This window comes from Pelophylax lessonae (genome assembly GCF_965119305.1).
Source record: "Pelophylax lessonae genome assembly, chromosome: 3".
NCBI classification, from domain to species: Eukaryota; Metazoa; Chordata; class Amphibia; order Anura; family Ranidae; genus Pelophylax; species Pelophylax lessonae.
This window is the reverse complement of record NC_138770.1, coordinates 33,857,039-33,875,636: the sequence shown is the minus strand read 5'-3', so window position 1 is coordinate 33,875,636 and position 18,598 is coordinate 33,857,039. Positions and strand designations below refer to the sequence as shown.

The following is an 18,598-nucleotide window of genomic DNA, read 5'->3' as shown; positions in this document are numbered from 1 at the left end:
TATTCCTCTTATCCTGAGGAACCTCAGACTGTGAGGGACGGTGCCAGACCACCGTATTCCTCTTATCCTAAGGAACCTCCGACTGTGAGGGACGGTGCCGGACCATCGTATTCCTCTTATCCTGAGGAACCTCAGAATGTGAGGGACAGTGCCGGACCATTGTATTCCTCTTATCCTGAGGAACCTCAGACTGTGAGGGACAGTGCCGGACCATCGTATTTCTCTTATCCTGAGGAACCTCAGACTGTGAGGGACAGTGCCGGACCATCGTATTCCTCTTATCCTGAGGAACCTCAGACTGTGAGGGACAGTGCTGGACCATCGTATTCCTCTTATCCTGAGGAACCTCAGACTGTGAGGGACGCTGCCATCTTTCCAACAGATAAGAAGTTTTCCTGTACGGAGTGCGGGAAAGGTTTCCACTCTAAATCCAGACTTATTGTACATAAAAGATCTCACACGGGGGAGAAGCCGTATTCCTGTCCTGAGTGTGGGAAATGTTTTTCAGTGAAGTCCCATCTTTTCACACATCAGAGATCTCACACAGGTGAGAATCCACATTCCTGTCCTGAGTGCGGAAAATGCTTCCCTTATAAATCCAATCTTGATGTGCATAAAAGATCTCACACGGGGGAGAAGCCGTATTCCTGTCCTGAGTGTGGGAAATGTTTTTCAGTGAAGTCCCATCTTTACACACATCAGAGATCTCACACAGGGGAGAAGCAAAATTCCTGTGCTGAGTGCGGGAAATGTTTTTCAAACATGTCCCTTCTTAATAGACATCATAGATCACACACAGGGGAGAAGCCATATTCCTGTTCTGAGTGCGAGAAATGTTTTTCACGGAAGTCTGATCTTTACAGACATCAGAGATCTCACACGGGGGAGAAGCCTTGTTTCTGTCCAGAGTGCGGGAAATGTTTTTCACGGATGTTTGTTCTTAACCATCATCTGAGAACTCACACGGGGGAGAAACCGTATTCCTGTCCTGAGTGCGGGAAATGCTTTTCAAGGAAGACCAGTCTTAACTTACATCAGAGATCTCACACAGGGGAGAAGCCGTATTCCTGCCATGAGTGCGGGAAATGTTTTTCAGTGAAGTCCAGTCTTTCCACACATCAGAAATCTCACATGGAGGAAAAGCTCCTTTCTTATCCCGAGTGAGGGTATTGTTCCTCACTGAAATCCTGTCTTCCTGTACATCAGGGATCCCATACAACTCTCAAGGTGTATTAGTGCACACAACCCTCGAGGTTGTCTTCTATATGAATGTTGCTAGACATCACAACTCTCATGTGGGGAAGAAGCACACCCCTGATATACACCTCAGATATACTCCATGGCTGATCTTCATCATGTAAGAAACAGTTGATAAGGAGATCAGAGATCACCAAATACATGGATTAAGTGTTGTACTGTGTTGGCCATTGATAGCAGTAGAAAAATAATAATGGAGTAGACAATGGAAAAAATAGACTTGGGTCTCACCCAAACAATACATATAAAGCTAATAGAAATGACCGGAGAACCCCCAGTATCCTACAATGATGGACTATATCGACACCAGAAAGGAGACATATTCAGTAAAAACATCATATTTTATTTGGAACACAGTTAAAATGTTAGAAGAGAAGATTTTGGTGATACTCGAGCAGGGGAAATTAGTACATAAAATATACATTTAATAAACTAAACATATACAGAATAGATGAACATGGTCCATAGAGTGGTATATTATGGTGTTGTCTGTGCGGTCAACCTTTCTCCATTAAGTTGGCTTCTTCAGGACCCAGACATATGACCAGTTCTAATTGAGTTACCTAGAACAACATTGTGTTAGTAACATGTCTTTATTGTATAATAATGTATATTTAAATGCGAGTAAGGCTCGATAACAGGTCGGTCAACCCAAGTGCCTGGGGTGGGTATAGGAACACACCAGGTGCCAACCACAGTAGATGGGGGAAAGGACAGCAATCCTGAATAAAAATATGTGTATGTCATATAAGTCCTAATTTAGGGTATGTGTCCATCCAAAAGGCATCCAGCTTCTATGCTGAAAATGTATTTCAAACGCAGTCTAGAATATATGGTGATGGGTGGTGTGATCGGAGAATGGGGACAGCAAGACATACAAGCTTCGATTAAAAATCTTGAAGAAAAACACATGTGTGTGTGTATATATATATAATATATATATATATATATATATAAGTGGGGGGAAATTCACTGGGAAGAGTAATACTCACAATTATGCATTGCCACAAGCCTGTGGACGCAGGTATATAGGAAAAAGTTCAGGAAGTGTTTGGTCGGATCTAAATTACATTGGGTCATCAAGTGGTCCATCTAACAAATGGCTCTATGATGCAACACCATTCCTCTGTAATCCACAAAACACATCAGTAAGAATAGGCTAATCTCCTTTTCACAAATATGTTATATTACCGGGTACTATGTCCTAAACATTGCTTACCACGGCACATTCAGATATGCATCTGCCTGCCGCCATGAGAAGCTGCTCACTGAGCCCTTGGGCTGCCAGGCAATATGTTCCCGCCACGCTCCGCATCTTCAGCCCTCAATGCGCGACATGCTCCCAATGCACACACTCGGGAGTGTCCACTACGAACCGCCATGTGCCGAAGCGCAATCGTTAACGCTAAAATGAACACTACCAAACACCCCCCATGCATATAAGGGGGATAGGCAAAGGATGCCTATGCCCTCCCACAGCAGAGAAAGGGATGATCAGCCACACCAAGGGATAAGGAAGGAGTATCCACCATCTGCAAAACAGAAAAATCTATAGAATCTTACAAAAGAATAATGAAAACATATATTATTCCAAATATTATTATTAATATTATATATGGCTAGTAATGCCATGAATTGCATAACAGAGGGAATGCAAGTTAGACAATATCAGTTATTTAACACAGAAATAGGAAAGTAAGTCAAATAGTCCAATAAAAAAAGGTCACCATAAAAGGGTATCCCTCACAAGAAGGGCTTAAATCTACTATAAATGCCTCCCTGAGGCCAGGCGGGTGTGTGGTCTTATGACAGGAAATCCATCTGGCTTCCCCCTGGAGGATCACCCTCTCCCAGTCACCACCTCTAGGATTTTTTGGGAATGTGCTCAAGAGCTGCAAACTTCATGACACTGGTGTCATGTCTATGTTTGAGGGCAATATGTCTCCCTATAGGGATACAAGATGAATTATTTCTGGGATAATAGACATGATCTTTTATTCTGAGCTAAAATTAGCGTATAGTTTTACCTATATAATAAGCCCCACATTCACAGAGCATGATATAGACAATCCCTGGGGTTTTACAGTCCACATAGTGTTTCATTTGATGCAGTTTGCCATTCGGAAGATAGAAGGCCTGATTGACCAAGATCCATTCACAAAAGTCACATGAACCACATTGCCAGGTGCACCTTGGATTGGATAGTAGAGAAGGAGAGGAAACAAAGTGGGAAGATGTAAACCTATTCTTAACCACTTTAAGACGGGAAGGATTTGCCCCCTTAATGACCAGGCCCTATTTTGCGATTCGGCACTGCGTTACTTTAACGGACAATTGTGTGATTGTGCGATGCTGTACCCAAATAAAATTGATGTCCTCTTTTTCCCACAAATAGAGCTTTCTTTTGGTGGTATTTGATCACCTGTGCGATTTTTATTTTTTGCGCTATAAACCAAAAAAAGCAACAATTTTGAAAAACAAAGAAACAATATTTTTACATTCTACTATATGACATTCTCAAAAATAAAATTTAAAAATCAAAATTTTTTAACATTTTAGGCCAATTTTATTTTCTGCTACATATTTTTGGTAAAAAAAAATCGCAAGTGTATTTTAATTGGTTTGCGCAAAAGTTCAAATCAGTCGATTTGAAAAGAATTTGAATCAGTCGATCGTTTCTCGACCGATCAGAATTCCAATCGTTCTCAAAGTGTGAAATGAAACAAGTTCTAGAAAGCGAAATAAAATAACTAAACAGATTTATCTGAAATCAAACAAATACTATGGTAATTGATGTTGTATGTTTAAATAGAGAGAAAACAGTATGGCGGGTTTGCTATGACTAAATGCTTGTAGTGTGAAACGCGTTGACAGTCTCATCTCTCCTGCCATGTTGTCACTTCTGGATATATTCTAATAAAGGAGTATTTTGCTGGAGCATGATTGTCCATTCAAGTTTCTTTTGATGTCTCAGTGACCAGCTGGACTTGCACTGATTGTGTGAGCAGAATAATGTGCACCAACCTAGAATGGGATATATTTGCGGGTTATCTTCACTGGTTTATTATTCTCCTCTTTATTATTTTATCTTCTGATTCTTCAATCAGCCCTTGCTGTCTTATACTGTCTTCATAGAAGCAGTGTACCCGGATCGGTACAACCTTGGAAGCTGTACTCAGACCCCCACGCTCTGGAAATGCCGTGTAATGTTGTTTCAGGCATTGGATCCAGCATGAGGTGCTCCCTATGGCACTTGGTGTAATGTGTTGAGTTAGCCACAGGGTGCTATATAGGTCCAGGGTTGTAGTTCATCACTATGGAACCCAGTCCCTGAGGACCTCTTCGGGGGTATGCCCACCATTTCGAGTAAATCATGGACCTTCTATACAGTCCAGCATTCAGGACAGATAAGACAGGGTCTCCCTGTAACTTTGACCATTACTCTATAAAACATTACTAAGTCTGGAATGTATTCCCCTTACGGCGTAAGCTTTTCAAACTTTGCGCTAAAATTCAGACCTCAGTCTCAGGTGGTCACACCACTGGTCACACGCTTTAATGCCACTTCCACCTAGAGTCCTGATAAGGTACTCCGGTGCCCTTTCACCACTTGTTGCAGGACTGTCAACACCTGGGTTACCACATACTCCTTTCAAACACACTGCACCTATTCCATGAGTACCCCACAGGGGGATACCCTCATACCCTTGTAGCTATGGTGGAGACCAGGAGAAAGGGAGCCAATTGTAAATCACAGGAGATTGGCTCTGCCAAAGGTCCACTCAATACTCAGCCTTGGAGTGACAATGTGTCTCTTGTACCAGAGTAGGACCCAGTTTTACCACCAATGTCTGTATCCGGTTCTAGCTCTATCTCAGGCACACAACATGTGTCCTACCTGACGAAAGCAGAAGTTTCTGTCAGCTTTATGGTGGTTAAACTAGAAGCTCATTCTAGAAGAGGGGTGCAAAGTGAACAGAAGGACAGAGCAGCAGAATGTCTTAGTGGTCAACACCTTGTCCCAACTGGGACACTTCTTCCTGCATTGCAGGATGTCAGATTAGGCATTTATGAAGAGGAAGAGCTTTTCCAGCATAATAAGCAGGGATTTTTTTTCAGTGGCAACGCGGGGGACCGCAAATAAGGCACCTCTAGCACTGACTGTATGTAATGGCAAGGGGTGCTGGAGTGTGCTGCAGGGTCTATTGATGCTCACTGCTGGGGGGTCTGTTCTAGATGGAGGGGATCTATTTTGGCAGGGGGGTCTTTTGTTGCTGAGGAGGTCTATTATTGATGATGGAGGACCTACTATTGCTGGGAGGTGGGTCTTAAACTTCGGGGGGTCAGTTGTTGCTGGGAGGGGTCTATTAATGCTGGCTGTGGGGAGACCTGTTGTTGCAGCCAGTAGTTTATTATTTGCCAGGGGGGAATTCTGTTACGGGTGGTCCATTGTTGTTAGGGGATCTTTCGTTACCGGCTGCAGGGAATCTATTTTACTGTTTTTCTTGTTATCTTTACCAAATTCCATACAAATTACTCACTACCACAAAATGATACCTGTTTTTGTATTGTCTAAAAGGGCAGCACTTGGAGACGGGTAGAGGTCAGAACCAAGGAATGGTGCTTGGAGGTGGGTAGGGGTGGAACCAAGAAATGGTGGGTGGAGGGTGGAACCAAGGAATGGTGCTTGGAGGTGGGTAGGGGTTGGAACCCAGGAATGGTGTTCGGAGGTGGGTAGGGGTTTGGAACCAAGGAATGGTGCTCGGATGTGGGTAGGGGGATGGAACCAAGGAATGATACTCAGAGGTGGGTAGGGACAGAGAAAGGGGTAGTACCTGCACCTATTCTCTGGGAAAACAAGCCCTGATAATGAGTCACCTATTTGCTTGATGTGGCCTTCGTGAGCTTAGCCATAAGAGTTGTCATTGGAGGATGCTGTGTCCTTCAAGGGTATACTCAGTCATGATAATTGAATGTGTCCTTGGAGGGGTGCAGCATCTTCAAGTGGTAACTTCATGTGTTGGTCTTGTTCTTCGGGGGTATATCTGTCTGCAGTTGCAGCCTGTGAACCTCCCTTAGCCCTTGCCTCTCTTCCAATGCAATGGAAGATGGAATGAGAAATATTGATTCTATCCTAAACAATAATAGAGTAAGTAGTCTTATCTGTCCAAAATGCTGGACTGTATATAAAGTCCATGCGTTACTACCAATGTCCATTTCTGGTTCTATAAGGAATAAGTCCTGCGAGCGACCCTGAGGCTCTAAATCGATCAGTTATTTGCCGCAGACACTCCACTTCTCATAATAGTGTGCTTAATTGAAATAAATATATAGTGTTGGGCAAATAAAAAATTATTAAATTAATTAATTTGTGCTTAAATTATTAAAAACCCAAAATATTTATATGTGACATAATATTAAAGTGCCAATAGTGCTAATAAAGTGATAAATATAATATAATATAATACTCATAGAAAAGAGAAAATATAAAATATATATAGATATAAAAGTCCAGTGTGCAAAAAGCCAATAAACAAAGTCCAAAATGTAATCCTAAAGTGATCTGTGCTCGCAGAGAGAAGTGACCAGAGTGTCACAGTGGACAGCCAGCCGTGCACCCCCTTGTGAATGGGTGCTCACCTCAAATCCTTAAAAAGAGCGCATAGATTGTTATCCCAAAAAGATCATCCATCCATATCCTTCAGGGCTCCTCTCATTCACATGAGTTGCAGCGTCAATCAATGCAGTATATATGCAAACAAAAAGACTTGCAAAAGTGTATGAAATCCTTAAACAATCAGCTTTTATTAAATAAAGGTGGATAAATCTCACTCACATTTGTAGGTGCAACACATGCACTTGGACAATAGCATCAAGTAAATGGTGGAAATCGTGGCGGTATAGTGGGAGAGACTGCACAGCGCCGCCGGTCTTTACAGCGTGCACCGATAGCTGACAGCCTCACCTAGACAATAGTGTATCGCTCCGTCCGTCCTGTCCCCTCCCCTACGCGTGACGACACAGGGATCATGTGTCTTCCTCAGGGGGATATGCATACATGGGCCATACATATGACGAGACGAGCGGGGCCAGTGCCGTCGCATTGATTCCTGGGAGCGATGACGTTCAGCTCCCTGGAAGGGTCCGGTGCAGGCGCATTCTGGGAGAAGAAGACACGGAAGAGGACGCAGAAGAGGATCACGCTGGCTTCAGCTGCCCACAACAGAGATGGCAACGCTGGAGAAGAAATTTTATAAGTGAGTATTTCATCTTGTAGGTAAGTGCAAACCGGGACAGATCAGAGGCTAGCCATTATGGAATGTACTAGCCCTGACTGTCCCGGGGGTATGTTTATTGAAATTTTTTTTTTGGCCGGAACTCCGCTTTAATACGGCCATCTTTGTCCAGAGCGCTAAAACTCCCCACGTCTTCTCCCGATCTAGCTTCCCAACCGGAGTCAGATCCCGATATGCCGGTCCTAGAGGATGCAGAGACAGGAGGGAATGGAGAGGATACTGGAAGAAGGTGCAGAGGATTTCTCTTCCCCACATTGTCATTATAATGAAGAAGGACCTTCACACAAGATGCTTGCTAACGTTGAAAAGCTCATTTCCTCTGTCTGCAAAATCCTTGACATTATACCAATCAGTGGCGGCTGGTGCTCAAAATTTTTGGGGGGGGCGCAAAAAGAAAAATGTAATAGGTATTGCTTTGCGTCAAAAAACGCAGTAAAAAATTGCGTGACTTTGAAGTCATGGTACAGGCATGGCACAGGTGATGGTATAGGCATGGCACAGGTGATGGTACAGGAGATGGTATAGGCATGTCACAGGTCATGGTACAGGAGATGGTATATGCCCCCTTTCAATGCAGTGACCAGCGTACATGCCCCCTTTCAATGCAGAGACCAGTGTACATGCCCCCTTCAATGCAGAGTTCAGCGTGCATGCCCCCTTCAATGCAATGAACATTGTGCTGTGCCCCCTTCAATGCAATGAACACTGTGCTATGCCCCCTTCAATGCAATAAACACTGTGCTGTGCCCCCACAATGCAGAGTTCAGCGTGCATGCCCCCTTCAATGCAACTGTGCTGTGCCCCCTTCAATGCAATGAACAATGTGCTGTGCCCCCTTCAATGCAATGAACACTGTGCTATGCCCCCTTCAATGCAATAAACACTGTGCTGTACCCCCTTCAATGCAATAAACACTGTTCTGTGCCCCCTTCAATGCAATGAACACTGTGCTATGCCCCCTTCAATGCAATGAACACTGTGCTGTGCCCCAACAATGCAGAGTTCAGCGTGCATGCCCCCTTCAATGCAATAAACACTGTGCTGTGCCCCCTTCAATGCAATAAACACTGTGCTGTGCCCCCTTCAATGCAATAAACACTGTTCTGTGCCCCCTTCAATGCAATAAACACTGTTCTGTGCCCCCTTCAATGCAATAAACACTGTGCTGTGCCCCCTTCAATGCAATAAACACTGTGATGTGCCCCCTTCAATGCAATAAACACTGTGCTGTGCCCCCTTCAATGCAATGAACACTGTGCTGTGCCCCCTTCAATGCAATAAACACTGTTCTGTGCCCCCTTCAATGCAATGAACACTGTGCTGTGCCCCCTTCAATGCAATAAACACTGTGCTGTGCCCCCTTCAATGCAATAAACACTGTGCTGTGACCCCTTCAATGCAATAAACACTGTGCTGTGCCCCCACAATGCAATGAACACTGTGCTGTGCCCCCTTCAATGCAATGAACACTGTGCTGTGCCCCCTTCAATGCAATAAACACTGTGCTGTGCCCCCTTCAATGCAATAAACACTGTGCTGTGACCCCTTCAATGCAATAAACACTGTGCTGTGCCCCCACAATGCAATGAACACTGTGCTGTGCCCCCTTCAATGCAATAAACACTGTGCTGTGCCCCCTTCAATGCAATGAACTCTGTGCTGTGCCCCAACAATGCAGAGTTCAGCGTGCATGCCCCCTTCAATGCAACTGTGCTGTGCCCCCTTCAATGCAATGAACAATGTGCTGTGCCCCCTTCAATGCAATGAACACTGTGCTATGCCCCCTTCAATGCAATGAACACTGTGCTGTGCCCCAACAATGCAGAGTTCAGTGTGCATGCCCCCTTCAATGCAATAAACACTGTGCTGTGCCCCCTTCAATGCAATAAACACTGTGCTGTGCCCCCTTCAATGCAATGAACACTGTTCTGTGCCCCCTTCAATGCAATAAACACTGTGCTGTGCCCCCTTCAATGCAATAAAACACTGTGATGTGCCCCCTTCAATGCAATAAACACTGTGCTGTGCCCCCTTCAATGCAATGAACACTGTGCTGTGCCCCCTTCAATGCAATAAACACTGTTCTGTGCCCCCTTTAATGCAATGAATCCTGAGGAACCTCAGACTGTGAGGGACAGTGCCGGACCATTATATTCCTCTTATCCTGAGGAACCTCAGACTGTGAGGGACTGTGCCGTCCTTACAGCAGATAAGAGATTCTCCTGTACTGAGTGCGGGTAGTGTTTCCATTTTAAATGCCAGCTTAATGTGCATAAAAGATCTCACACTGGTGAGAAGCCGTATTCCTGCCCTGAGTGCGGGAAATGTTTTTCAGTGAAGTCTGATGTTTCCAAGCATCAGAGATCGCACACTGGTGAGAAGCCGTATTCCTGTCCTGAGTGTGGGAAATGTTTTTCAGTAAAGTATCAACTTTCCCGACATCAAAAATCTCACACAGGCGAGAAGCCGTATTCCAGCCCTGAGTGTGGGAAATGTTTTTCACGGAAATCTACTCTTTCCATGCATCAGAGATCGCACACTGGCACTGGTGAGAAGCCGTATTCCTGTCCTGAGTGCGGGAAATGCTTTTCATTGCAGTCCCATCTTTCCACATATCTGAGATCTCACACTGGTGAGAAACCGTATTCCTGTCCTGAGTGTGGGAAAAGTTTTTCAGATAAGTCCAATCACTCCAGACATGAGAGATCACACACTGGTGAGAAGCCGTATTCCTGTCCTGAGTGCGGGAAATGTTTTTCAGCAAAGTCCGATCTTTCCACACATCAGAGACTGCACACTGGTGAGAAGCCGTATTCCTGTTCTGAGTGCAGGAAATGTTTTTCATTGAAGTCCATGCTTTCCACACATCAGAGATTGCACACTGGTGAGAAGCCTTATTCCTGTCCTAAGTGTGGGAAATGTTTTTCAAGGAAGTCATATTTTTCCACACATCAGAGATCGCACACGGGTGAGAAGCTGCATTCCTGTCCTGAGTGCGTGAAATGTTTTTCACAGAAGTCCACTCTTTCCACACATCAGAGATCGCACACAGGAGAGAAGCTGCATTCCTGTGCTGAGTGCGGAAAATGTTTTTCACATAAGTCCAATCTTTACACACATCAGAGATCGCACACGGGTGAGAAGCCGTATTTCTGTCTTGAGTGCGGGAAATGTTTTTCAGAGAAGTCAACTCTTTCCACACATCAGAGATTGCACACTGGTGAGAAGCCGTATTCCTGTCCTGAGTGCGGGGAATGTTTTACACAGAAGGGCAATTTTTCCAGACATCAGAGATCTCACACGGAGGAGAAGCCGTATTTCTGTCCTGAGTGAGGGAAATGTTCCTCACTGAAGTCCTGTCTTCCTGTACATCAGGGGTCCCACACAACCCTGGAGGTGAATTAGTGCCTTGAGTGCGGAAAATGTCTTCTATATGAATGTTGGTGGACATGTGTGGAAGAAGCACACCCTGATATACACCTCAGATATACTCCATGGCTGATCTTCATCATGTAAGAAACACTTCATAAGGAGATCAGAGATCACCAAAGACATGGATGAAGTGTTGTCCCGTTTTGGCCATTGATAGCAGGAGAAAAATAAAAATGGAGTCCTTACCTTTCATTGGCTGAGTACATTTTGTGCGGGAAGATTTCACAAACACTTACAGGTCTGGTTGTTGTGAATGTGACCCGCATTCCCCCAGTCATGGGATTTCCTATAATGGTCAGTTCCATCTAGTGGCCATAATGTGCTTTCCTGACAGATCTCCATGGCAGCATACGTTTGGGTAGCCCTGCCCTCATTCCTCCCCCATAAGACCCCACCCCCATAAATGTTCAGGATAAGCCAATGGCTGCTTTCCTTTTTTTGTCCTCCTCACTTACAGGACCATTTTTGTATGAAGCTGTCTACCTATTGGAAGTATTGGTGGGCGGGTCTGGTGCTGGGCAGCTGTATGGGATGTCAGGAGCCTCCTTTGGTATCCAGAAGTCTTCCAGGATGTCCCGAGTGGTTATTGAGTCCCCAGCTATCAGCGGGGTGGTGTTATGGCACACATATGTAGAGTATCCATGCCTGGAGAGTGGGCCCTGTCATCGGCAGCCATTTGCATTGGCTGGGAGCCCAGCTGTTAGCGGGTGGCCATTAAGTGTTAGACACGTGAAATTCGTTTTGGTGCAAATTCAAATTCTGACAAATTTTTGGTTATTCCTAGATTCGGATGCATCCAAATCTCCAAATGAAATTTTAATGAATTTTGTTGAAATCTGTTAAAATTTGTTTTGTTTATTCATTTTCTAACGAATTCCAACTTTTCAGAACGATTCGAATTCAGATCAGTCAAAAAAACGACCGATGCAAATTCTGTGTGAAGAAATAGCTGGTTGTTAAGCAGCAACCCGGGAAGCCGGCTGCCCGCATCCTTACCAACCATGACTCATCAGCTGCCAGCGGGCTTCCCCACTGACAGATGAATGGAAAGAAAAGAATGCCGGCAATAGAAAAAAATGGCATGCCCCCCCCCCAGCCACACTAGACCCTTCGGGGGCCAAAATGTGAAAAAAAAAAAACAGCACGAGTTCTCCCCTAAAATCCATACCAGACCCTTTATCCCGGCAGGCCAGGAAAGTGGGAGGGACGAGTGAGACCCCCCCCCCTTAACCATACCAGGCCTCTTCCCCACAACCATGGCCCCTGTGCTTGTGGATGTCTGCAGGCAGTGGGCTTGTCGTAATCTGAAAGCCCCTTTTACCAAGGGGGCCCCCAGATGCTGCCCCACCCATGTGAATGAGTATCGGGACCATAGTACCTGTACTTATTCACCAAAAAAGTGGCAAAATGTAATAAAAACACACACGTCATTTTTTTTCATGAGAGTCCCAACATCCTATCTATTCAGAGAAATGGGAACCTACAGATGTTCACAAGGAACCACTGTCATATGTGTGGATATTAAGGGCACAGCATGAGACAGATGACAACTACATGGATTTATCCTAAAATAACATTTATTGATTTATTTAAAACCAGATCTCAATAAAATGAGGAAACTGGCTCCAAACTGAGCTCAGCTCATACACAGGAGATCAATGTGTCCTACTAATTTCACTCATGTACATCATACATATATAAGGATAAGTTGGTATATATCATAACGTTCGTGGGGGTATAGATATTTCCTCTCTTCACTTAGATGTAACATTTAGTGACGGCCATGTACTTTTTTTTACTGAATATAATTTATTACTATTATAACAATCTCCTTACTATATGGATTTTTTTGTATACATATCTGCATCATATTTGTTAATGATGTCAACGTTTATATCAATTACTGTATTTATAATGACTACGTTCAGATTCTATTTTTGTATATCTTAGTTGGTGACCTGCCTCATTTAAAATCCCATGACCTCTGTTTTCTGTTTGCATTAACCATTAGGGATGGAGGCACGTCACTGTGTTTGCTTCGGATCATATTCCTCTACCTTTGTCTGTTCACTGGTCAACGCGTTTCACACAAGGCTTCTTCAGAACTATGAAGATGTACAGACAGTTTTCTCTTAAAATTAACAGACTCGATATTAGTGTTTCATACACATAGAACATAATCTGTATTTATGTACATCATAATAAATACAAACATGGCTTACTAGCACACGGCCTTCCTTCCAACCCCCAACAAATGAGCCCAACCTGGGGCAGACACAGAGGGAAAAATTGGACCAAAATGTGTTGTGTATATATTGGTATCTGTCCTGATGATCCTAGGTACAAGATAAAATATATATGTGTAGTAGTGTGATCTTAAGGCCCGTACACACGTACCGATCGTCGGCATACAAACGTCGGTGGACGAAGGATCTGCCGATTGTACGCGTGTTAGTATGGTGCCTCCGACAGATGTCTGCGCACAATCCGCGGACAAAAGTCTTTCTTGCAAACATGAAAATATTTGTATGCCGACACCAGAACGGACGATTGTTCGCCTGTCAGTACACAATTCGGCCGACAGACCGCAGATTTGCAAGACTGGGCATGCTCAGAAAATAGAAAACACAGGGAAAGTTAACCATTACATGACATCACTTCTGCAGTCGGCGGACAAAATTCTTGTGCTGTCCTTGTGCTGTCTTTGCACTTTTCAGCAGACACCGACATCCCGGGGAGAAAAGAGGAACATTTGTATGCCGACCATCGGTACGTGTGTACGGGGCTTTAGACATACAAATTCTTATACAAGAAGAAGGTGGGATAGAAACTACACTTTATAGAAAACCGACAGCCGTCAACACGGTATTACATGCCAATAGCTTTCATCCAAACCCCCGGTACATAGTATACCCTACTCCCAGTATCTAAAGCCCCGTACACACGTACCGATCGTCGGCATACAAACGTTCGTCTTTTCTCCCCGGGATGTCGGTGTCTGTTGAAAAGTGCAAAGACTGCCCAAGAATTTTGTCCGCCGACTACAGCCGACTGCAGAAGTGATGTCATGTAATGGTTAACTTTCCCTGTGTTTTTTCTTTTCTGAGCATGCCCAGTCTTGCAAATCTGCGGTCTGTCGGCAGAATTCTGTACTGACTGGCGAACAATCGTCCGTTCTGGTGTCGGCATACAAAAATTTTCATGTTTGCAAGAAAGACTCTTGTCCGCAGAATGTGCGCAGACAGCTGTCGGAGGCACCATACTAACAAGCGTACAATCGGCAGATCTTTCGTCCGCCGACGTTTGTATGACGACGATCGGTACGTGTGTACGGGGCTTTAGATTGCATCAAATCTGTTCGAACGACGAAGATTTTAAACGGTAGATGGAATCCCTTTGAATGAGTTTGCTTTTTGAGGCTATTCGTGGACTACACTGTGTAAAGCTTATAATAGGACTTATAAGCACAAAAGAGGAGGAAGTTATGTTCCGAGGTCTGAAACAACCAAAAACAGAAATAGTCAGTTTAATAACACCTTGTACTAGACAACATACACAAATTAGAAAAATACTTCAACAACATTGGTACAGACATCCATGCTCTCATCTGCCAGCTTTCCACCCACTGTCCAATATACTCCATGGCTATTGGATCAGTGTGAAACATCAAGACAGCATGAGCTGTGTCCCAAAAACTATATCCACTCATTCTAGCCCCTACCTAGGAGGGCACTACATCTGTATGGCAGGGTCTGTTTGATTATTCACCTGCTGGGATGGTGCTCTGATGTGAGAAGCTGCAGTGTCAGTATTCCTTTAGCAGTAATTAACCCCTTACGGGTTTTTCTCACCCAGCAATCAAACAACTGTTACACTGTCTTTTTTGACAGGTTAGGAGACTTCAGCAGCCGTAGTTTAAATTGTGAATTTAAAAAAAAAAAATACTACATAGGTTGAGTAGCAATTTATATATGTTATAATGTTTTTTTCCTTAACAATGCGGATTTCTCCCTTGCACCGTGTCTGTTTATCATTGATTTATTTCTTACTGCGACAGGTCCTTGTGCCGCTGCAGCCTTATCCCAACAGCATATAGGGGGCACACTGACCGCCAGCATACAGGGGGAACACTGACCTCCAGCATATAGGGGGCACACTGACCTCCAGCATACAGGGGACACACTGACCTCCAGCATACAGGGGACACACTGACCTCTGGCATACAGGGGGCACGCTGGCTGCCAGCATACAGAGGGCACACTGACTACCAGCATACAGGGGACACACTAACCTCCAGCATACAGGGGGCACACTGACCACCAGCATACAGGAGACACACTGACCTCCGGCATACAGGGGGCACACTGGCTGCCAGCATACAGAGGGAACACTGACTGCCAGCATACAGGGAACACACTAACCTCCAGCATACAGGGGGCACACTGGCCGCCAGCATACAGGGGGCACACTGGCCACCAGCATACAGGGGGCACACTGACCCCCAGCATACAGAGGACACACTGACCTCCAGCATACAGGGGGCACACTGACTGCCAGCATACAGGGAAAACACTGACCTCCAGCATACAGGGGGCACACTGACCTCCAGCATACAGGGGGCACACAGACCTCCAGCATACAGGGTGAACACTGACCTCCAGCATACAGGGGACACACTGACCGCCAGTATACATGGGACACACTGACTGCCAGTATACAGGGGGTACACTGACCTCCAGCATACAGGGGTACACTGACCGCCAGCATACATGGGGTACACTGACCGCCAGCATACAGGGGGCACACTGACCTCCAGCATACAGGGGGTACACTGACCGCCAGCATACATGGGGCACACTGACCGCCAGCATACAGGGGGCACACTGACCTCCAGCATAGAGGGGCACACTGACCTCCAGCATACAGGGGGCACACTGACCTCCAGCATAGAGGGGCACACCGACCTCCAGCATAGAGGGGGCACACTGACAACCAGTATGCAGAGCCACTGGTTACCAGTACACATAGGACATAAGAAATCCAGTAAAACATCTACAATGCAAGTAAAAAAATCTGAAAAGCAATAAGAGACTCTTGTTAGCCGGTTCCCTCATCTAATGTGTAACAATAAAAAGCCAAAAATGCAGCACTGCCCTACACTCCATCTATAATATTTTACAAATGGACTTATAAGTGCAATGGTGACACCTATACATGAATATCCAGTGCAAATCCACCAATGTATTCCAGCATAGCAGTGATGGTGTCACCCTCTCTGCAAAAATATTCTGAGAAATTGTAGAGCTTCAATGTGCAATTAATGGTGAAACTCCCCACATACAATAATAATAACAGAGATGCTAATCATCCCGTGTATTAGAATATAGGAGTGATGGTGTCACCCTCTCTGCAAAACGAAAGAAATATTGCAGAGCTGCAATGTGCAAATAGTGGTGAGACCCCCTGATATATAATCATAATACAATGTACAATTGATGTGCATATTTTATTATTATGATTATACATATATACTGTATATTGGGGGGGGGTCTCACCACTATTTGCACATTGCAGCTCTACAATATTTCTTACCTTTTGCAGAGAGAGTGACACCATCACTCCTGCCCGGGTTGTATTGGATTTTGCCGCCCCCATCCCCTCCCCTCCAAGTCTTTCCTCTTATCTCCTTAACATTTGGTAGTCATATCCCAAACAATTCTAAGAAGTATCTTTTTTTTTTCCATCTCGTGGAGGAAATGTGAGAAATAATGTATTTATCTTACAACCATTCCATAAACACATCCCACATACACCGCATATATAATTAGAAGAAAATATGATTATAAAATAGATTTCCATTTGCCAATAAAAAAAATAAATGTCCCCGGATTTCATTTAAAAAATCTGGTCACCTTATTGTAATAGGCAGTAATATATTGCTCTTGGTAGTGGTAGAGATGACCCATCTATAAGGATAAACAGTACAAACACTTAGCACAAGGCTGTGTTCACACTACGAGACGTTTCCCGGGGATGCAGTTCCTCTGAGCTCCACAAGGTGGTGATCTCCCTTCTACCCAGACAGTCTCTATGGAAGACAGGAAGTGATGTCAGCTACAGACAGGAAGTGATGTCAGGTATAAATAGGAAGTTCCGGGTGAAAGGTGAGTCGGGACAAAGTAGCGAGGAGACGTCACTGGGAGCAGCAGCAGAGGAGGTAATAAGATCTTATTTTCACCCAGTAACCCTCCCCCCCCCCCTCGGTCATGTCCGTCCTCTTCCTCCATAGTCACTGTTACCTCTTTTATCTCCAGCAGGTGATGATACACACATATATTATAATTATTATACAGAATTTATATTGTGCTAGAGGCGCAGGGCCCTGGTGCAAGAAACAAAGAAGGACCCCCTGGCCGGGGCCCTTCCCTTCGAGCCTGGTGCTCTTCACACTGATCCTGGGGCCCTATACTCTCATTGCGGGGCCCTTTATTACAGTCCCGCAGCGGGACCCTTTCACAAGTTCTGCAGTGGGCCTCATTCCTGCCATCTTGGGGACTCCCCGCAGTGGTGGAATGGAATGCCAGGGCCCGGTCGCAAGTGATCCTAGAAGTTCACCCACTGGTGTCAGTAGTTTTTATTTTTCGGTACTTTAAATGTATTATTTTTTATAATTTTATTTTATTTTTTTACAATGTCACTGACTATGACTCTGTCCATTCAGAAAAGGAAGGAGCTGGTAAATTACATATTTACTGACCCCTTCCTGGTTCTCTATTGTGACAGATTTCCTGCAGCAGCCTGCAGGAGAGGGGAGGGAGCACAGTTGGTGGGGGGGGGGGGGGCAGGGGAGCACACAGGAGCGCAGAGACAGCAGAATACAAATGAACTGGATAGGAGGAGTGGCGGGGGCAGCATACAGAGGAACCAATCTCCTCCATTTTCCTCCTGCAGCTACAGGAGGAAAAAGGAGGACTGATTTCTCTACATGCTGCCCCCCACCCCTCCTATCCAGGTGGAGCATGGGACACGGTTGCAATTGCAACCCCTGTAGTTACGCCCTTGTATTGTGCCAACAGTTTGCACAACGTGATGGCATACAGTACAGTTACAATGCTGATTAGAGCTTACAAGGATACAAAAGGCAATTACTGTGGGGGATAAGCCGATGGAGAAAATAAAAGTTTAGTTGTTAGGTGGGGCAGGAAAGGCTTCTCTGAACAGAAGGATTTTCAGGGATGGTCTAAAAGTGGACAGAGTAGGAGATATACAGACAAAGTGGGATAGGGAGTTACAGAAGATGTGAGAGGCTTAGGAGAATCCCTGGAGTCAAGCATGGGAGGAAGTGACAAGGGAGCTAGAGAGCAGGAGGTGTTGAGAGGAACAAAGAGAATGTTTTGGTTGGTATTGTGAGACTAGGTTAGTGATGTTACTGAGAGCTGAGTTGTGGATGGCTTTGGGGTACACTGAATGGAGGCCAGTGGAGGGATTAGCAGGGAGGGGTAGCAGATGCTGAGTGTTTGGTAAGGTGGGTAACCCTGGCGGCAGCATTCATGATGGACTGAAGGGGGTTAGCCCATGTAAAGGTAATCTGAGGAGGAAGTTGCAATAGTTGA

At 44.9% G+C, this 18,598-nt stretch overlaps 1 protein-coding gene across 1 annotated transcript in view; it reads left to right on the top strand.

Moving 5' to 3' along the window:
• Positions 1–426: 426 nt before the first annotated feature.
• The window catches only part of LOC309550278 (uncharacterized protein), a gene marked incomplete at its 5' end in the record, with an annotated part of 397,814 nt that continues 379,642 nt past the window's right edge, over positions 427–18,598 (top strand). The window contains 2 exons of the mRNA XM_082250683.1: positions 427–675; positions 9,804–10,811. Of these exons, the coding sequence (XP_082106809.1) occupies positions 427–675; positions 9,804–10,811 (1,257 nt within the window). The remainder of the gene's footprint in view (positions 676–9,803; positions 10,812–18,598) is intronic.